The sequence below is a fragment of the Notolepis coatsorum genome (genome assembly GCF_963971535.1).
Source record: "Notolepis coatsorum genome assembly, chromosome: 11".
Lineage (NCBI taxonomy): Eukaryota > Metazoa > Chordata > Actinopteri > Aulopiformes > Paralepididae > Notolepis > Notolepis coatsorum.
In genome coordinates this window covers 52792858-52815806 of record NC_140175.1, presented here as the reverse complement: position 1 = coordinate 52815806, position 22949 = coordinate 52792858, and the positions used below count along the sequence as shown (strand labels likewise).

General features: G+C 43.0%; 1 protein-coding gene across 1 annotated transcript in view; it reads left to right on the top strand.

Moving 5' to 3' along the window:
- Positions 1-1165: 1165 nt before the first annotated feature.
- smtna (smoothelin a) overlaps positions 1166-22949 on the top strand; it is a gene marked incomplete at its 5' end in the record, with an annotated part of 40262 nt that continues 18478 nt past the window's right edge. The window contains 3 exons of the mRNA XM_084324931.1: positions 1166-1178; positions 3192-3242; positions 3808-3953. Of these exons, the coding sequence (XP_084181057.1) occupies positions 1166-1178; positions 3192-3242; positions 3808-3953 (210 nt within the window). The remainder of the gene's footprint in view (positions 1179-3191; positions 3243-3807; positions 3954-22949) is intronic.

Below are 22949 nucleotides of genomic sequence, written 5' to 3'. Positions count from 1 at the left end.
GTGATTGATGTATTGTATGCATGCATGTGTAGAAGAATGTGTCCTGAGTGTGTGTGTTTGTGTGTGTGTACCCTTGTGTTTTCTGGCCAATTTTGTGTGTAAGTCCCAACCCCTCAATACAGAGATCCCTGTGCTGCTGTAAACAGAGTCTCAGAGCAGAGTCTCAGACCTACAGACCTACAGCTTCTTGCCTGAATAAGGAAGTGTCGTTTGCTAGCTTCTCTCAGAATGCTTGGCCCTTCACTCGCCCCTTCTGGCAAACGATTTATAAACACTGCAGTGTAGTCTAAAGATGTTTCAGAAACCTGTCCATGTACAGGAATAGAAACCCCCGTCTGATAAGTGATTAGGGACTAGGGACCAGGAGAGGATTTCTGCTGCTCTATATGATTTAGTCCAGAATTCCACAGTGAGAGAACAGAGGAGGGAGTGAAACCTGCGGTCAGAATAGTCATTCTTATACATTATCTGATTGGGCAAAGTTCTATTGAAAGAAATAACAGTAAAATCTAACTATGCCTCCTGGAGGGACCATTAAACCCTTAAAATGGGGAAGAGTTTAATTCCACTAATATTTTCTCCACTAGAAGTTAGGACAATGAGATAATGTATAAGAATGACTATTCTGATACCAATTGAGCATCACAGATATCACATTCTTCTATGAAAGAGAGACATCGAGAGGATTCGTATCTGATTTTTATCATCACTTACTGACGTCTTCGTATGGAATCCTCCCACTAGACTCAGTCTGGAGGAGGGATATACCAGACTTGGAAATAGATTTTGATTGGCAAGAAGTCTGGGCAAACGTTCGAATTGCGTCATGTAACCCGGACCATCAACAAATTAATCTTAATTATATTCATAGGACATACCTGACTCCTATAAGATTGAACAGAATGGGACTTAAACAAGACTCCCTATGTTCCTTATGTACAAATGGGGATGAGGGTACATTCATGCACATGTATTGGGATTGCCCACCGGTTAAGATATTTTGGAAAGAAGTGACCCAGCAATGATCAGTATTCTTATCTCTGAACATACCTGTACATCCCTCTGTATTGCTGTTGAATGATGTTTTTCAGTATGGAGCCCCTATACAGCTAAAGAGACTAGTTTTATCCGGTCTCACAGCTGCTAAAAAGCTGATAGCATCACGATGCATTCAACCGGTGAGCGAGCAAGAGCATATGTAGGGTATTAGATAGCAAGTATTAGGTATATATCTCGTAAACTACATTTATAATGATTCAAATGGTGATTTCATTGGATGTTTACTGTTAATGCTTGTGTGTCTAATTTGTTGTTATGTTTATGTTTATGTGTATGTTTAAAAAATAATAAAAAAAAATATATAAAAAAAAAATAATGACTATTCTGCTCTCTCCTCTGTTATATTGCCACCTACAGTATAGACGGACAGTAATGAACTTCTGGATTATATAACGCAAATATTTTCTCAGATGGGGATCCCTGGGACACACTCTTATCAAATGCGGTCCTTGGCCAATTATGTGTCAATTTGGGGCTCTTTCACATGAAAAGGTTTGAGAACCACTGTTCTGAGGAACCCCCTTTGAGGACACCTAGCAGGGCCCAGAACTGGGCACTCAACCCGTCAGCTACATGGTCTGACTGGGTCTACAGCGTTAGTCAACCCGTCAGCCGCCAGGGGGAGTTCCACAAATCATGTTCAACCCAGATTCGGCTCAAACAAAGGACTGAACACGTTTTGCAATTATGCCACAACAATGTGGCATGCCCTACCCACAGCCGTAAAATAATGTGGATCCCTACCCTCCTTCAAAACCGCGCTCAAAGAGCACCTACGGGTGGCTGCAATTCGAAACTGGCCCCCGTAAATGTCCAACCCCCCCCCCACCCGCCCCCCTCCATTGTACAGTTTCTTCCCCCTCGAATGATCTCTTTCTCTCAAACAGTACTGTATATTTGTATATCTTGTATGTCATAAATGTAAGGATGAAACAGTACTGTATATTTGTATGTCATGTATGTCAGAAATGTCATGATATATATCTGTATGTTGCGTATGTCATAAATGTCTTGATGAATTGAAAATGGGGGACCCTGATGTAAACAAGATGAAAGTCTTTCTCTGGTCTGCATCCCCTTAAAGGATAACTCCAACATTTTTCTTCCCTGGAGTTAGACAAGAAGATACATACCTTTTTTGTCTCTGTGCGTGCATTTAGCTTTGGGAACAGACGCTCCGTTAGCATAGCTTAGCTTCATCACTGGAAGTGAGGCAGGACAGTACCCTGACGTTCCCTACAGGTTTGTTGATATTCTCATTCCTTCAAAGGATCTGAACCGATTGAAGTTTATGGATACCATGACTTAAAATCCTCTTACCTTGACGATTAAAAGCCTCCCCAATTTAGAAAACAGTAATCCAATGGCTGGTATTGATAATATACTACTAATTACTGGACGCTCGGAGCTAACCGGTTAACACGTTAACACGAACCTAAACTAATGTTACAACTAACCTAAAGTTAGTTTAGGTTCGTGTTAACGTTAGATAATGTACAAAATAAACGTTTTCCGCTGCTATAGACGTCGCTCTTTTATTTTGAAACCCCCAAGAAAGGAAGTCATTGCTCTCATTATCTGCTTGAGTGTCCGGTTAGCTCCGTTAGCGTGCAGTAGTTAGTAGTATATCAATACCAGCCATTGGATTACTGTTTTCTAAATTGGGGAGGCTTTTAATCGTCAAGGTAAGAGGATTTTAAGTCATGGTATCCATAAACTTCAATCGGTTCAGATCCTTTGAAGGAATGAGAATATCAACAAACCTGTAGGGAACGTCAGGGTACTGTCCTGCCTCACTTCCAGTGATGAAGCTAAGCTATGCTAACGGAGCGTCTGTTCCCAAAGCTAAATGCACGCACAGAGACAAAAAAGGTATGTATCTTCTTGTCTAACTCCAGGGAAGATGTTAAATAAGCTAATTTCCCAAAATGTTGGAGTTATCCTTTAACAATTGTTTGTATTGAGCCGTACTGTATTGTACCCATTCTTGTTAATAAAGTTTTCAATCAATCAATCAATCAATCAATCCATCAGCTACATGGTCTGACTGGGTCTACAGCGCTTAGTGTCACACACTGTTGACGTTTGGAAGACGGAGTGTTCTCCCGATGCCCCGCCCCCCGCTCTCCCAGCTTCACACGACGTCATCTGGGAGCTACTGCTGGAGGGCACGCTAGTCAGAGGTTCACTTTAAACAGCATCATGGTGGTATGATGCTACTTTCAGCTTTACCAGGGTACCGGCCATTGTACTGTAGATAGATGATTTACCACGGTACTGCTATGATAAAAGTTATGTTCGTAAATAACACCATGGTATAATCCAATTTAAAACATGATACCGGTGGTAATATAATGGTATGTTCCATCATATTGTGGTCACTACTCAGTATACTATCATCGTAGTGACCAAAAAACTATGGAACATGACACTTTTTCATGAGGTTCAGATGGACAGACAGATAGAGACACAGACAGACAGGCAGACAAGACAGGCACACAGATAGACAGACAGACACATAATCATACAGACATATAGACAGACAGGCACACAAACAGACAGGCATACAGACAGATAGACAGACAGCCACACAGACAGGCAGGCAGACTACTACGGAATACAAAGAAATACCTAAATCTGGTGTCCTCTTCGTCTGGATCATTCATATAAACAGCCTGCTCTAAACATGCCTCCCTGTGGAGCCCAGGGCCAGATGAGGGGTGTGATCTTGCTAGGGCCTGCGTTCAGATCCTCCCCTGAACCAGTCTGAGGAGAAGAGAGAGGGAGAGAGAGGGGACACTGAATACTCCCCAAACAGCAGGCAGCATTTCAACATCTGTAAGACAGACCCGGCAGCGCTCTTCTCACCCAGCAGACGGCACAGCGGGGGGCAGGTAGGTGTCACAGCTCAACACCACTCTCCACCATGATAGCTGGACAACTAAGGCAATATTGCTTTCAACAGGGATGGCAATCCATAGCATTTGCTACCAAAATGCCATAAACACAGCCAATTGGCTATGGTTGTCACTTAGTTATAATCACCTGTTGTTTGATTACAAGCACCTGTTGTTTAATTACAATCACCTGTTTGCCTACCAAGATGTAGTGATGATGTAATGGAATGCTACTGTGAATTTGCTAAAGAGACTAGGTTGATAACGTCACAGGCTGATTGATTGATTGATTGAGGGGGGGGGGGGCACTGTACACTGTACATTGGAATACTGACAAAGCCATACTTGGTCATTTACTGTACAACTGGGTTAGGACATTTGTAGGGGCCAGTTTCGAATTGCAGTCTCCCGTAGGTGTTCTTTGAGAGTGTTTTTGAAAGTGGGTAGTGATTCACATTCCTTTACAGCTTTGGGTAGGGCGTTCCACATTGATGTGGCATAATTGCAAAACATGTTTAGTCCCTTGTTTGAGCCGAATCTGGGTTTAACATGATTTGTGGAGCTCCCTCTGGTGTTGTGATCGTGGTATTCACTGACCTTTGGGAAGTATTTTGACATGTACATGGGTACCTTGGTCGTGTAGTGTATCTTGTAGACCAGGCCCATTGCAAGTTGCTGTACTCTGTCGTCTACTCTAAGCCATCCTAGGTTGTCAAAGTGGGCAGGGGTGAGGTGTGTTCTAGGAGTCAGGTCAAGCAGTAGTCTGACTAGTTTGTTTTGAGATGTTTGTAATTTGGTTTTTAGTGCCTTTGAGGTGCTTTGGTACCATGAGGTGCAAGCATAGTCGTAGTACCCTTGAATGAGTGCTCCTGCCAGAGTCTTCAGGGTATTCTTGTTTACCAGAGAGGAGATCCGGTACAAGAATCAAGTTTGTTGGTTGACTTTTTTTTATTACATTGGATGCCATTTTGTCACAGGAAAGATTAGCCTCTAGGATGGAACCCAGGTAGGTAATTTCATCTTTCCTTGTGACAATATTGTCACCCACTGTAACTGAGAAGCCGTCGGTCTTGCTGAGTTTGTTATTTGAACCGAAGAGAATGGACTCTGTTTTGCCCATGTGTAATGATAGTTTGTTGTCGGCGAGCCAGATTTTGCCTAGTTCCGAGCTGAGGGTTTTTTCAACCTGTAACTTGTTCTTGTCCGAGACCAGCAGGGCTGAGTCATCCGCAAACAGGAACAAGTTGCAGTCACAAGCTGACGACATGTCATTTGCATAAATTAGGAAGAGTAGCGGTCCTAGTATGCTTCCTTGTGGATCAATGAATTTGCTAAAGAGACTAGGTTGATAACGTCACAGGCTGATTGATTGATTGATTGAGGGGGGGGGGGCACTGTACACTGTACATTGGAATACTGACAAAGCCATACTTGGTCATTTACTGTACAACTGGGTTAGGACATTTGTAGGGGCCAGTTTCGAATTGCAGTCTCCCGTAGGTGTTCTTTGAGAGTGTTTTTGAAAGTGGGTAGTGATTCACATTCCTTTACAGCTTTGGGTAGGGCGTTCCACATTGATGTGGCATAATTGCGAAACATGTTTAGTCCCTTGTTTGAGCCGAATCTGGGTTTAACAGGATTTGTGGAGCTCTCTCTGGTGTTGTGATCGTGGTATTCACTGACCTTTGGGAAGTATTTTGACATGTACATGGGTACCTTGGTCGTGTAGTGTATCTTGTAGACCAGGCCCATTGCAAGTTGCTGTACTCTGTCGTCTACTCTAAGCCATCCTAGGTTGTCAAAGTGGGCAGGGGTGAGGTGTGTTCTAGGAGTCAGGTCAAGCAGTAGTCTGACTAGTTTGTTTTGAGATGTTTGTAATTTGGTTTTTAGTGCCTTTGAGGTGCTTTGGTACCATGAGGTGCAAGCATAGTCGTAGTACCCTTGAATGAGTGCTCCTGCCAGAGTCTTCAGGGTATTCTTGTTTACCAGAGAGGAGATCCGGTACAAGAATCAAGTTTGTTGGTTGACTTTTTTTTATTACATTGGATGCCATTTTGTCACAGGAAAGATTAGCCTCTATTGTCCTTGTGACAATATTGTCACCCACTGTAACTGAGAAGCCGTCGGTCTTGCTGAGTTTGTTATTTGAACCGAAGAGAATGGACTCTGTTTTGCCCATGTGTAATGATAGTTTGTTGTCGGCGAGCCAGATTTTGCCTAGTTCCGAGCTGAGGGTTTTTTCAACCTGTAACTTGTTATTGTCCGAGACCAGCAGGGCTGAGTCATCCGCAAACAGGAACAAGTTGCAGTCACAAGCTGACGACATGTCATTTGCATAAATTAGGAAGAGTAGCGGTCCTAGTATGCTTCCTTGTGGAACACCACAGTTCACTGTGAGGGGGGGGGGGATAGGGTACCGTTTACCTCCACCATCTGTTCTCTCCCCTCCAGGTAGGATTGTATCCAGCTCACTGATAGACTATCAAAACCAATTGCTTTTAGCTTGTCAATCAGAATGGTGTGATTGACAGTGTCGAAGGCCTTTTGTAGGTCCAGCATGACCATGCCGCAGTATTTGCCCGCGTCCACCTCTTGCTTGATGTGGTCGTTCAAATAGAGAAGGCATGTGTCAGTGGAGTGGGATGTTCTGAAGCCAGATTGGAATTCGTAGATTAGATTTTTTTCCGCGAGGTACTTTTCGACCTGTTCGTATACTATTTTTTCGATGACTTTCGAGATGGATGTAAGGATAGAAACAGGGCGGTAGTTGCCTGGGTCTAATTTGCTGCCCTTTTTGTGCAGGGGTGTTACTCTCGCAATTTTGAAGTCCATGGGGACGTGTCCCTGTTTTATGGAGAGGTTTATTATGTGTGTGATGACTGGGGTGATGGCAGCTGCTGAGTCTAGACATTTCAACCTGACAACATAAACATTCTAAATGGATTACATTTGTTTTCCTGTCAGCTTTTGATATACATACGGTTCCACGTGTTTCCCTAGCAGCACAATTCCACTGAAACCCTCTATAAGGAACCGGTGATGTTGGTCATTATTGGTGGCAAACTTGCCTAAAAAGTTCATTGCCTCAAAACTTTGCCCGCTATCAGCTTGTCCAATGTTGTGTGTCTTGTGGTCCTGGTGTTTAAATTTAGCTGACCGTGGCTATGTTTGAGTACATAGTTGTATGCTATTATCAAATGTCTTCTCTTTTTTTATTTTTTTATATAAAGGAGTTTTCCTGCTGCGTGACTATATATGTACTCATTTCACTCATTATGTGCCCCGCGCTGAGCCACACACACGCGCGCGCACACTCGCTCTCTCTCACACACACACACACGCGCGCGCGCACTCTCTCTCTCTCACACACACACACACACACACACACAGACACACACACACGCGTGCGCGCGCACACGCGTGCGCGCGCACACGCGTGCGCGCGCACACGCGCGCTCTCACACACACACACACACACACACACACACACACACACACACACACACACACACACACACACACACACACACACACACACACACACACACACACACACACACACACACACACACACACACACACACACACACACACACACACATTACCAGCTTAGAGAACTGTATTTCACTAAAATACACATTCTCCAACTCAGCTGCATGGTTTATGTCAGCTTAGACACACACTCACACATGCGAGTGTACACACACACACACACACACACACACACACACACACACACACACACGCACACACACACACACACACACACACACACACACACACACACACACACACACACACACACACACACACACACACACACACACACACACACACAGCTGTGATAGAATAATCCCTGCTACATTATTTAGGTTACACTGTCTTCTCTGTTTATTCTTGATAACTAAGTGGATGACTCAGCTGTATGATTGTCATCAGTATCTACTGCTGTTGTGTCACAGGCGTGTACAGTTAGATAGATGCTGCTTTTAAACATACAGTACAGACAGTATTTTCTCTTGCGGTCGAACCGATGAGGTCAATTATGCGTGTGGTCAAATCTTCATGGCAAATGTATTGGTAAAGCGTTGAAAGTCAAATACAAAAATAGGTCAGGAGTTGAGTGGAAGCCTCTGCTCTCCGGCCAGGAGAAATCAGACTGAGCTCCCAGTTCTGTGAAACATTTTAACCTATGGGTGGGGGGGTGAAAGAGACAAGGTTTGTGAGGTAGGGTGTGAAGGGAAGAGGAAGGGAGTGAGGAGGAGGGACGGCAGGTGTGTGCGTGAGAAAGGAATATTATTATTCTATGTTCTTTATTCTTCCACGCAACCCCCAGCAAAACCTGCAACCTGGGTTCCATCCTAGAGGCAAATCTTTCCTGTGACAAAATGGCATCCAATGTAATCAAAAAAGTCAACCAACGAACAAGATTCTTGTACCGGATCTCCTCTCTGGTAAACAAAAATACCCTGAAGACTCTAACAGGAGCACTCATTCAAGGGTACTACGACTATGCTTGCACCTCATGGTACCAAAGCACCTCAAAGGCACTAAAAACAAGATTACAAACATCACAAAACAAACTGGTCAGACTACTGCTTGACCTTACTCCTAGAACACACCTCACCCCTGCACACTTTGCCAACCTAGGATGGCTTAGTAGAGTAGACGACAGAGTACAGCAACTTGCAATGGGCCTGGTCTACAAGATACACTACACCACTAAGGTACCCATGTACATGTCGAAATACTTCCCAAAGGTCAGTGAATACCATGACCACAACACCCGAGGGAGTTCCACAAATCATGTCCAACCCAGATTCGGCTCAAACAAGGGACTAAACACGTTCTGCAATTATGCCACATCAATGTGGAACGCCTTACCCACAGCCGTAAAAAAATGTGAATCACTACCCACCTTCAAAACCGCTCTCAAAGAGCACCTACGGGAGGCTGCAATTCGAAACTGGCCCCCGTAAATGTCTGAACCCCCCTCCCTCCCACCCACCCACCCCTTACTAATGTACAGTTCCCTCCCCCTCGTATGTATATATTTACTGTTAGGATCTGTATATTTGCATATCTTGTATGTCACAAATGTAACAGTACTGTATATCTGTATGTCATAAATGTCATGATTATATTAGATGATTAGATTATTATATCTGTATATCTGTATGTTGTGTATGTCATAAATGTCATTATGAATTGAAAATAGGGGACCCTGATGTAAACAAGACGAAAGTCTTTCTCTGGTCTGCATCCCCTTAACAATTGTGTGTATTGAGCTGTACTGTACCCATTCTGCAATCTGTTCATTAAAGTTTTCAATCAATCAATCAATAAAACACATACATTTTCCAGGACGCGTGTATGCCTTCGACTACGGAACTGCATTTCCACGTTCGAGGTTTGCGCTCTGATTGGCCAGGTCATGTGACATGTGCGCCAATCGTGGAACAGCAAGTTCTGCGCCTATTTCCGGGTCTAACAGCCTGCAAACTACCTGGCGTTCTATCGCCATGCTCTAAGACAAACTCTAACCTTAACCAACTTCGAAAGAGTGCCTAAACTTAACCGTCGGAATCAGGGCAGGCATTCTATCGCCATGCTCTAAGACAAACTCTAACCTTAACCTACTTCGAAAGAGCGCCTAAGCTTAACCATTGTAGAAACTTGCGGTCCCACGATTGGGCGTACATGTCACATGACCAGAAATGACCTGGCCAATCAGAGACGCGGAAATGCAGTTATGTTGTAGAAGGCATTCAGGCTTCCAGGACGCGTCTATATTAAAGCCAGCCCAAGAGTGCTTCCGCATTCGCCTGATTGGCCCCGGTAACGCAATGCAATGCGCATTTTCTTTTTTGCCACTCACTCGCTCACTCATAACTCGCTCACTCATAACGCCATAACGTTATTTCGCGAGCCCAGCTGTCAGAAACTGTACATTGTAACGTTAACACAGCCCAGCTGTCAACTGTACATTGTAACGTTATGTTATTTTGGGCGTTTTATTCATAACGTTATTTCGCGCGACTGTACATTGTAACGTTAACACAGCCCAGCTGTCAACTGTACTTTGTAACATGTTATTTCGGGTATTCATAACGTTATTTCGCGCGACTGTACATTGTAACGTTAACACAGCCCAGCTGTCAACTGTACTTTGTAACGTTATGTTATTTCGGGCATTTTATTCATAACAAACATTGACGCGATTCCGCCAACACATATGTAATATTAATAGGTTTTGCTATGCATAGAATAACAGAACAGATTGACAGGTTTGATTGATTGATTGAAAATGTTATTAACAGATTGCAGAATGGGTACAGTACAGTACAGCTCAATACATACAATTGTTAAGGGGATGCAGACCAGAGAAAGACTTTCGTCTTGTTTACATCAGGTGGTGACAAAGCACTGGGCATTTATTTAAAAAGCTGTCAACTGTACTTTGTAACGTTATGTTATTTCGGGCATTCATAATGTTATTTCGCGCGACTGTACATTGTAACGTTAACACGGCCCAGCTGTCAACTGTACTTTGTAACATTATGTTATTTCTGGGCTGTGTTAACGTTACAATGTACAGTCGCGCAAAATAACGTTATAAATGCCCGAAATAACATAACGTTACAAAGTACAGTTCACAGCTTTTTAAATAAATGCCGAGTGCTTTGTCACCACCTGTCAATCTGTTCTGTTATTCTATGCATAGCAAAACCTATTAATATTACATATGTGTTGGCGGAATCGCGTCAATGTTTGTTATGAATAAAACGCCCGAAATAACATAACGTTACAAAGTACAGTTGACAGCTGGGCTGTGTTAACGTTACAATGTACAGTCGCATGAAATAACGTTATGAATACCCGAAATAACATAACGTTACAAACTACAGTTGACACATACATTTTCCAGGACGCGTGTATGCCTTCGACTACGGAACTGCATTTCCACGTTCGAGGTTTGCGCTCTGATTGGCCAGGTCATGTGACATGTGCGCCAATCGTGGAACAGCAAGTTCTGCGCCTATTTCCGGGTCTAACAGCCTGCAAACTACCTGGCGTTCTATCGCCATGCTCTAAGACAAACTCTAACCTTAACCAACTTCGAAAGAGTGCCTAAACTTAACCGTCGGAATCAGGGCAGGCATTCTATCGCCATGCTCTAAGACAAACTCTAACCTTAACCTACTTCGAAAGAGCGCCTAAGCTTAACCATTGTAGAAACTTGCGGTCCCACGATTGGGCGTACATGTCACATGACCAGAAATGACCTGGCCAATCAGAGACGCGGAAATGCAGTTATGTTGTAGAAGGCATTCAGGCTTCCAGGACGCGTCTATATTAAAGCCAGCCCAAGAGTGCTTCCGCATTCGCCTGATTGGCCCCGGTAACGCAATGCAATGCGCATTTTCTTTTTTGCCACTCACTCGCTCACTCATAACTCGCTCACTCATAACGCCATAACGTTATTTCGCGAGCCCAGCTGTCAGAAACTGTACATTGTAACGTTAACACAGCCCAGCTGTCAACTGTACATTGTAACGTTATGTTATTTTGGGCGTTTTATTCATAACGTTATTTCGCGCGACTGTACATTGTAACGTTAACACAGCCCAGCTGTCAACTGTACTTTGTAACATGTTATTTCGGGTATTCATAACGTTATTTCGCGCGACTGTACATTGTAACGTTAACACAGCCCAGCTGTCAACTGTACTTTGTAACGTTATGTTATTTCGGGCATTTTATTCATAACAAACATTGACGCGATTCCGCCAACACATATGTAATATTAATAGGTTTTGCTATGCATAGAATAACAGAACAGATTGACAGGTTTGATTGATTGATTGAAAATGTTATTAACAGATTGCAGAATGGGTACAGTACAGTACAGCTCAATACATACAATTGTTAAGGGGATGCAGACCAGAGAAAGACTTTCGTCTTGTTTACATCAGGTGGTGACAAAGCACTGGGCATTTATTTAAAAAGCTGTCAACTGTACTTTGTAACGTTATGTTATTTCGGGCATTCATAATGTTATTTCGCGCGACTGTACATTGTAACGTTAACACGGCCCAGCTGTCAACTGTACTTTGTAACATTATGTTATTTCTGGGCTGTGTTAACGTTACAATGTACAGTCGCGCAAAATAACGTTATAAATGCCCGAAATAACATAACGTTACAAAGTACAGTTCACAGCTTTTTAAATAAATGCCGAGTGCTTTGTCACCACCTGTCAATCTGTTCTGTTATTCTATGCATAGCAAAACCTATTAATATTACATATGTGTTGGCGGAATCGCGTCAATGTTTGTTATGAATAAAACGCCCGAAATAACATAACGTTACAAAGTACAGTTGACAGCTGGGCTGTGTTAACGTTACAATGTACAGTCGCATGAAATAACGTTATGAATACCCGAAATAACATAACGTTACAAACTACAGTTGACAGCTGGGCTGTGTTAACGTTACAATGTACAGTCGCGCATAGGCCTGCCGCGATAAGCAATAAATCGATTAATTGCTGCGATAATTAAAATGAATGCAATGATTTTGACGGGCGCGATTAATTGCTATTTGCGCGTTTGTTTTAATGAGGCGGAACCAGTGCCCCTTCAGTCACTGTCCGTGTTGGGAGGCGGGCCGCTGACGTTACTAGAGTACAGCACGGGAGCTCCGTGGGGCAACGCCACAGCTTAACTACATTTCTCAATAGTGTTGCTCCTTTTAACCAAGTAGCATTATTTGTAGTGTAACGTTAGCTATTTTTAGACCCAAGTAGTTACTCGCTACTGCCCGGAGAAACTGGACTGCTAAATAAAGATGAAAGATAGAGCTTTGATTCTCATTCCATGCTAACAACATTAGCTAAATATCTAACAAACGAAATACAACGTATAGCATAGCTACAAGTACAACACAGAATAACGTTAATACAATTACATGCATCATTGTTTACAATGAACGGGTGGGGCTAGTCAAAGGACTGGACACGGGGACAAGTTAAACATGAATTAATTTATTATAACACTCCGGTAGTTTCGAGTCGTGCTGCAGTGCTTACGCACCACAGCTATTCTATTACTGCTTTGACGCTTCCTCCACATCGTTGATTGCCTGTAGTAGCTGCATCTAACGTTAGTAGCTAACGTTAAAACTAACCGAAAGGTAGTTGTTCACCAACAATTTGTTTTATCATTAGCTCAAAAACAGAACCGGACGAGGCATGTTGTCGGCTCATAGTTTCTGCTTCCGGTCCGGTCGGTGGGCTTCAAAATAAAAGTCAAACACCGGAAAAGACGGAGCGGTGGGCTTCAAAATAAAAGTTTTGGGAAATAAATTTCTCAAAAAAAAATCTCTAAGGTCGCAATAATATCGCTTATCGCGATATTTTCGGGGGCAATTAATCGCCCAGCAAAATGTGTTATCGTGGCAGGCCTAGTCGCGCAAAATAACGTTATGAATAAAACGCCCGAAATAACATAACGTTACAATGTACAGTTGACAGCTGGGCTGTGTTAACGTTACAATGTACAGTTTCTGACAGCTGGGCTCGCAAAATAACGTTATGGCGTTATGAGTGAATCTGGTCCTCGTTTGGATAATATGTATTCCATTTCCATGAGTGAGTGGCAAAAAAGAAAATGCGCATTGCGTGCGTTACCGGGGCCAATCAGGCGAATGCGGAAGCACTCTTGGGCTGGCTTTAATAAAGACGCTTCCAGGACCCCAATCCTGTTCCCATCCTGGTCAATGAAGACTATACCAAATATGGCCAGGTGGTGGTGCTGTTGCACACGCACGCACGCACGCACGCACGCACGCACGCACGCACACCCACACCCACACCCACACCCACACCCACAGACACACACACACCCACACCCACAGACACACACACACACACACACACACACACACACACACACACACACACACACACACACACACACACACACATACACACACACACAGCTCTCCTGTTGACTCATTAGTCTTCATAATGGTAGTGTCTAGATCCCATCACACAGAAGGACGTTTTGATGTGGGTCAAAGAAGCTGTAACTCATCATTATTTTCACCTAAAAAATAAGTTTATAAATATATCCCTTAAATGTGCTATAAATGACATTTTATGTGTTTTACACACATCGCAGTCTTTATTTCTCAAACAATATAAATTAGCCAATTACCATTTACATCAATTATTTATTTACTTATGGGCTCATCTACTATAATCATTTCTCCATATTTTCCATCTTTTCTCAACTATATTTCCCGCACCCCTTTATTCTATATGTTATGTATTTGATAAACCTCTTCTACTGAGTCTTTTAATGTTTCAATTGTAGTTTCAACCAGTTCCTAGTTCTTTGTTTTCTTACTGTGATACTAAAAATCCTGGCTAGGTATTGTTCAGCTTCTGGCCAAGAAGAAATATGAAACTAGGAGTCTCTGATACTTAGAACTAGATATTATATTCACAACCTCTTCCCAGTAGTTTGTTATCATGGGACATAGTAGAAACATGTGCAAATGGCATTTTATTGTCTTACTATATTTTGACTGTATAACCAGGTTTAAGTTTAGTTACGTTTATTTTATTCAACATGGACAACAGTATTAGAACTGCAACATACAATTATGCACAGGCAGCAGCTGCACTGTATCTAGTGTTTAACTAGGTAGTAGTATAGTCATTTATCAACGTTGCGTACGCACAGATATGTGCTTAACCCGTGCGTACGATCATTTCTAAGCAAAGTGTGGGACTTATCAATTTGAACTTGTGCTTGACTTTGTGCTTATATCTACGCACAGCTCGGAGCATGCGTAGCTGGCGCCCGGTGGTAAAATGTGTTTACAACGTGGAAATAAGCACTGACTGCGCTCCGCGTATAACTCAACTCGTTATTATTTTGCGCATAGATTGCAGACATACGGGAATGTTTTGATTATATTTAAAAGGCTTTGCCATTGTTAAACGTAATAAGTGGAACCCCGAAGCTGTAAGCAGAATACAAGTCATATGAACACCCACAAATCGTGGGCCACGATATAGTGTTCTTCCCCCTTCCTACTGTATAAGAAAGAATAAAAAACGCATTGCAACGAGAACAGAGGTTATTTGTTGAGTGTATGTGTATTACAAAACCCTTGCAATAAATATGTCTTAAATGAATGAAAATACATGCTCTGGATACAGAGTTATCGTGTGGGTGATATCATGACTTGTATTCTGCTTACAGAATTTCACTTATTTAGTTTTACAATGTCAAAGCCTAAATCAAAACGTTCCCGTATTTCTGCAATCTATGCACAAAATAATAACGAGTTGAGTTCTAACAAAGAACGTATTACATGCTGGGTGGGCTGATAGAGTAAACTATGATATGAATATGAATATGATATGATATAAGGTATACTGGTCCGTCCGCGAGGATAGCGAGGAGTCGGATAGCCATTAAATGCCATTTGAGAATTAATGCAAAGCGACGGCCTATAGCCTATACATATTATTTAATGTTTTCATAAGCGTAAAGATACAACAGCTAGATTAATGATCAAGTAAGTTTATTGTGCAGGGTTCGCAGGGCTGTGTCATGTGCTATTATATATGCGCAAGTTACTGTTGCATAATGTAGGCTATGGGCTGGCTGCTATTATATGTAATTCATATAGGCTACCAAATACCGACAACAAAATAGATTGTATCATATGCCTCTACACACATCATATTATACCCGGTAGCCAATCCATATTCCAGCATGGTTATAATAATGACACACCAACGCGCCAAACAGTGGTTAACGAACGGTCTTTATTAGTATTTTGAGCTGTCCAGGCAGAATTGCAGCAATGGTCTTAGGGAGTCGTTGATATCTGACATCACCATGTACAAGTCCGCCAGCATTTTATTTATTATCCCATAACACGGGTTGTGTCTTCTTGGTTCGGCAGCGCCTCTGTGAACAATCTCTCGTGGAGTTTCTCAGAGTTCGCTCGGGTCAGTCCATTATTTCACATCCCATGGGGGTGTTTCATTACCATATATGGATAATCGGGGCGGTTCTGTTATGCAAATACGTAAAACCATGCACGAGCTGCAGCGTAGGATCAAAGTGATATTATCAAGACAGGTGTGCGTACGACCTGTGTACGCACGTGTGATAAATCCAGTTTTTTTTGTGCGTACACACATTCTAAATTATGTGCTTAAGAACAAAGATAGAACACTTTCTAAGAATTGTTGATAAATGAGGGCCGGTACCTGTCAGTCTTGGACATGTTCATATACTTACTGATTGTGTTTTTGCTGTTAACCCTTTCACTGCCACACTACAGAAGGTTAACCCTTTAATAGCACACTACCGACGGTTAGTAAAGGGTTAACTTTCTGTAGTGTGGGAGTGAAAGGGTTAACCTTCTGTGTATTGTTGCAGTGAAAGGGTTAACCGTTTGGTAGTGTGGCAGTGAAAGGGTTAACAGGTAGCCAGGCAGAGTAGCAGAGACGATTATCTTTATATCCTTAAGTACACATAATCCATGGGATATTTAAATCGTATTTGATTCAGATTCAGAGGAGTTTATTGTCTATTCAATTTACATAAAATGGAAATCCATATTTGGCACTGGCATATGAGACAACACACACCATACACAACAATATACAACAGTACACAACAATATACAAAAATACACAACAATATACAAAAATATACAACACTACACAACAATACACAACAATACAAAGTAATACATAACAACACAATAGGGTTGTAAAATAATGGTACATGTGTTCGTCCCACAATTTCATATGGACATCACAATTCGGTACGTGGAGCGGGAGCCATATGATGAATATGTCTCAGGGGGGACTATATGAAATACTGTAGGTGAAACTAGGGTTGCACATTTTACAAAATGATGCTCAATATCTGTAGCGGCTTACTTTGATCTTTAACGTTGAATATCAAGCTTGCATTGCCAAATTCAGATGATAAATAAAACGTTGAAGCTTGTAAAGCCATGATGACAAGTGGACGGAGCAACTTAACAACCACACACTCTGCACTGAGCTGTTTATCTCCTCCCCCCCTTTACTACCAATGATACGTAACACAGCAGGGTCATTACAATAGGCTGAACATTTCCATATTTTTCTTGTTTGCTCACTTGTTAACCACTGGAAAGACACACACACACACACACACATACACACACACACACACACACACACACACACACACACACACACACACACACACACACACACACACACACACACACACACACACACACACACACACACACACACACACACACACACACACACACACACACACACACACACACACACACACACACACACACACACATACTTCCTTGTGACTTTCCCTCATAGCTGATCCGAGAAAAAAAGACAAACACACAAGAATACTTTTGCTGGTCGGGACTGGTCCTCTGAGCTCCTCTCCAGTCGAGTGTGATGTTTAAAAATGATAAATCCTCTGCCATTGAGTCTTCTTTCTCTGCTTCACGTGACGTTAAAATATACTCTAAGTGAAAGTGAAACTTAAGCTAATCTGTACTGCAACTCTGAAATATCTCTGCTTTCCGCACAAGCGCTTTCAGTTGAATCATAATCAACTTTATTTATATAGCACATTTACAACAGTTGTGACTGTACCAAAGTGCTTCACAGATAAAAGCATAGAGCAAAAAATACATATACAGTACATACTAAACATAAAGTGCAAATACAAATAAGTGCAAGGGTTCAGATAGAAATAAAAAGATAAAGAAAAGTGCAGCAGATTACAAAATAAGGCATAAAGGGATCCTAGGTCCAATAGCAACCTAGGATGCAGGCTCAGCTCTGGTCAAAGGCTATAGGGAGAAGAGATTAGTCTTTAGCCGGGACTTAAAGGCCTACAGGTCTGGGCTGACCTGATGTTGAGAGGGAGGCTATTCCACAGTTTAGGGGCGGCTATGGAAAAGGCTCTGTCCCCTCTGGTTTTGAGCCTAGACCTGGATACCTTTAGCAGCAGTTGGCCGGCTGACCTTAGGGCTCTGGATGGGGTGTGGTGACGCAGGAGCTCGGTCAGGTACTGTGGGGCCAGGCCATTTAGGGATTTTGGATTTTGCATTTTGGACAAGCTGCGGAGTGAGGCCTGATCAATGCCAGCATATAGAGCATTGCTGTAATCCAGCCGAGTTCTGATGAAGGCGTGGATCACTCTCTCCAGGTTGCTCTGGGAGACATAGGCCATGGTCTTCGCTAGGGTTCTGAGATGGAAAAAGCTGTTCCTAACCACTGAACTGACCTGTTTGGTGAATTTAAAGGCACTATCAAAGATCACTCCGCGGTTTCTAACGGAGGACCGGATGGTAGAGCCCAGAGGACTGGGACTGGAGGGGTATCGCCAAAAATGATTATCTCGGAGAAGGTTGAGGAAGTTAGCACTCATTCATGCTTTGATGCCGGTTAGACAGTCAAGCAGTGATTGAAGTGCGACCTGTCCTGTGGCCCTGAGAGGAAGGTAGATCTGTACATCATCTGCGAAACAGTGGAAGGATATGTTGTGCTTGGCCAGGATTTCACCTAAAGGTAGCATGTACAGTAAGAAGAGGATGGGACCTAAGATTGACCCTTGAGGAACCCCACACGTAAGGGGGCCATGGAAGAGAGGGAGTCACCTAGCTGCACAGAGAAACTCTGGTCAGTTAGGTAGGGCTGAAACCAACTTAACCCTTGAGTCAACCTTCAAAAAACACACTACCTGTCTCCCTAGTGACTGAAACTGCGATCTCAGTAAAACATATATTTTTCATGTATTGTTCCAATTTTTTTTCATTAATATCATTATTAACTTCAGTCCTCACCATACATACAGAATATTTAGTCATTTTCAGGAAGAGACCAGGGCCCTCATTCATCAACGTGTACGTAGAACATGTTCTATTTCCACACGTAAGCACTTTAGAATGAGTGTACGCACAGGGAAGTCGGGATTCATCACACGTGCGTACGCAGGTTCTATGCACACCTGTCATGATGAATATGACTTTGATCCTACGTTTGAGCTCGTGCACTGTTTTAAGTATTTGCATACCAGAAACGCCCCGATTAACCATATACGGTAATGGAATACACCCATGAAATGTGGAAAAATGGACTAAGCCGAGGGAAGCGTGTCATGAGACAGGCTGACAGACATGTACACTTACGGTGATGTCGGATATGATCAGTGGTGCGTTATTGAAATCATCTGGGGTGACACGCACCACGTGCACGCGCGCTCCCGGCGCGTGCGCGCGCTCCCGCGAATGCGCATTTAATGTCCCCTCGCTTGGGCACAGACTAAAGACAGTGCCTAATTGCCTCTACGAATGGAATGTAACACGTCTTCACAACAAGTTAGGTGTGAATGTGTCTGAGAACGTATTTAACACACCTGACGACCGGCGCTATTGATATGCAAATAGCGAGTGAGCTTGCACACCGTGCTACCCCGTCCCATGAACAACGCATGCCTGGATATGATATCTATTAACCATTGCTGCCTGGGCAGCGCAAACACTAATAAATACCGCGCTGGAATATGACTGCCTTTTCCCGTGTTGTTTGATTAATACCCAGGGATTAAAGTTCTCCTCAATTTTATTCCAAATCGCGATGGATCTCCCGTCAATTCTCTACCTGCTGCATATGATTTCTAGAGGCATACTACAATCTATTTTGATGTCAGTATTGGGTAGCCTATATAAACAATAATACGAGAGCATATACAAGAACAATGATTCTTACTGCCATGTATGATGTAGCAGATACGCCATGTGTAGCCTGCCTATATGTGATCAATACAAACATGAACTTGAATTCCATCATGTCTGTGTGCGGGTCACTGCGGGAACTCACAAGGCTGTTGTCACAATGTAAATAAGAACGTGCACTGAAAAGTTACAGTATGTAGTTGGTTGATTATTTGTATGACAGTCAGTAAACCCTTGCAAAAAGTATCCGTTTTATTTAATGAATTGAAAACATTCAGCATCGCCTTCCTCCCGGCATCCAGCAATAACATGTATCAGGCAAATGCGCATCGCAACATTGACTGAGTGGAATCCCTTTCTATTCACATAACTGCATTTGTGATGGAGCTTTGACAGCTACAGTAACAGTCTATTGCTCGATCCATCTCCAATATCACGATGGACCGTGCCGGTGGCAAAGACCCGAGGGTGGAGAGGATCTTGAATGAATTCCATCATCATATATATATGTTGTGTGTCTGTCCACTATGTTTGTTACTTTGTTATTCCCCCCCCCCCCCCCCTATCTATGTAAAGCGACCTTGGGTCTCTTGAAAGGCGCTATATAAAATGAAGCTATTATTATTATTATTGTTATTATTATTATCATCACATCTGTGCGGGAGCTCACAAATAGACTGTTAGTCTCAGTGAAGTTTCAACGGAGGTCATCTATTCTAACCAACAAATTGAAGTAGAAAGCATTTCGTGACCAATCTTATTTGGAAACATGACACACAAAATAATTTGCTTTTTATTTGAAACAATATCTAATCGCGTTTGGAGGTTGGTGTTTTGCGTCTGCCCCCCCGTGCCAAACAAGCAGGCCAACCTCTTGTTCGCGTGTGAGCCCGTTATAATTACACTACTGTCGCTATTTTACAATGAACTATAATGAATTACGGGTCATACAGAAGTTGAACACTAATGCACGGAAGCTTATTTCCGCCTTGAAACTAATGCAGAACTGAGGAGTGCTTATGCGTAGTAACGATATTCTACCACTGGGCGTTAGCTAAGTGTGCTCTGACCTGTGCGTAGACGTAAGCACGGAGTCAAGTTCAAGTTGAAATTGATGAATCCCACTCTTTGCTTAGAAATGATCGTACGCACAGGGTAAGCACAAATCTGTGCGTAGAACACGTTGATGAATGAGGGCCCTGGCCCATTGCAAGTTGCTGTACTCTGTCGTCTACTCTAAGCCATCCTAGGTAGTCAAAGTGGGCAGGGGTGAGGTGGATTCTAGGAGTAAGGTCAAGTAGTAGTCTGACCAGTTTGTTTTGTGATGTTTGTAATCTTGTTTTTAGTGTTTTTGAGGTGCTTTGGTACCATGAGGTGCAAGCATAGTCATAGTACCCTTGAATGAGTGCTCCTGCCAGAGTCTTCAGTGTATTCTTGTTTACCAGAGAGGAGATCCGGTACAAGAATCTAGTTTGTTGGTTGACTTTTTTTATTACCTTGGATGCCATTTTGTCACAGGAAAGATTTGCCTCTAGGATGGACCCTAGGTATGTAATTTCATCTTTCCTTGTGACAATATTGTCACCCACTGTAACTGAGAAGCCGTCGGTCTTGCTGAGTTTGTTATTTGATCCGAAGAGAATGGACTCTGTTTTACCCAGGTGTAATGATAGTTTGTTATCAGCGAGCCAGGTGCAGATTCTGCCGAGTTCTGAGTTTTTTTTTTAAACCTGTAACTTGTTCTTGTCAGAGACCTGCAGGGCTGAGTCGTCCGCGAACAAGAACAAGTTGCAGTCACAAGCTGACGACATGTCATTTGCATAAATTAGGAACAGTAGCGGTCCTAGTATGCTTCCTTGTGGAACACCACAGCTCACTGTGAGGGGGGGGGGGGGATAGAGTACCGTGAGGTGTGAGGTCTAGAAGCACCAGGATCACAGGACTACCTGAGGAGCAAATCATTTTGGACTCTCAGGAGTGCTGTTTCAGTGCTGTGAGCTGTTTTGAAATTTGGAATTTCTCATGGATGGTATTGATAGCAAGGAATGTTATAGTTTATATATAAGTTTATAATGTTGTCTGACTAAATATTGATAACACGCTTAGGGCTAGATCCACAAAGAATGGATTGCACGGTGCTAATTGCACCCTTACTTACAATTGATTATGAATTGAAAATGGGGGACCCTGATGTAAACAAGACGAAAGTCTTTCTCTGGTCTGCATCCCCTTAACAATTGTGTGTATTGAGCCGTACTGTATTGTACCCATTCTGCAATCTGCGAAAGATTGGACAGGTTTCGGCTGTCCTAACTGTGGTGGACAGTTCATTCCACTATTGTGGGGCAAGGACTGAGAAAAAGCGGCTTCTCCTTGATGACCCTCCCGGAGCTTGGATAGGAGTGGGTCTGAGACGGCCAGAAGATGCAGAGCGTAGGGACCTTGAGGGTGTGTAGTTAGAGACCATTGACCAGAGGTAGGGGGGCACGGTTCCCTTTGCCGCACGGTATGCCAGGTCGAGGGCCTTGAAGCGGATTCGTGTGGCAATCGGGAGCCAGTGCAGGTCCCTAGGAAGTGGGCTGACATGGGCTGACTTCGGTAGGTTTGAAATCAGGCGGGCCGCTGCATTCTGAATGAGTTGAAGTGGCTTGGTGGCAGTGGCCGGAAGGCCAGCAAGCAGTGCGTTGCAGTAGTCGAGGCGGGAGATGACTGTTGATTGGACGAGGAGTTGGGTGGCTTCTTTTGTCAGGAAGGGGCGGATCCTTCTGACATTGCTCAGGAGGAATCTGCAGGTTCTGGTTGTCGCTGCGATGTGAGCGAAGAAGTTCAACTGGTCGTCGAGGACAACATCAAGGTTCTTGGCGGTCGGTGACGCAGTCACAGCTGCATTCTCGACTGTGATGGAAAGGTCGGTCAGGGGGGAGGATTTGGCTGGCAGGTGGAGCAATTCTGTTTAGTTTAGGTTCAGTTTGAGGTGGTTGGTTGGAGTTTTTAGTGTGCAGTGAATCTAACATTAATCTGTAGAGTTTTTAGTGTGCAGTGAATCTAACATTAATCTGTAGAATTCTTTGTGTGCAGTGAATCTAACATTAATCTGTAGAGTTTTTAGTGTGCAGTGAACCTATAATTTCTGTATTTCTTCAACACCTTAAAGGATACAGACTACATAGCTGTGCACAGGACATGCAC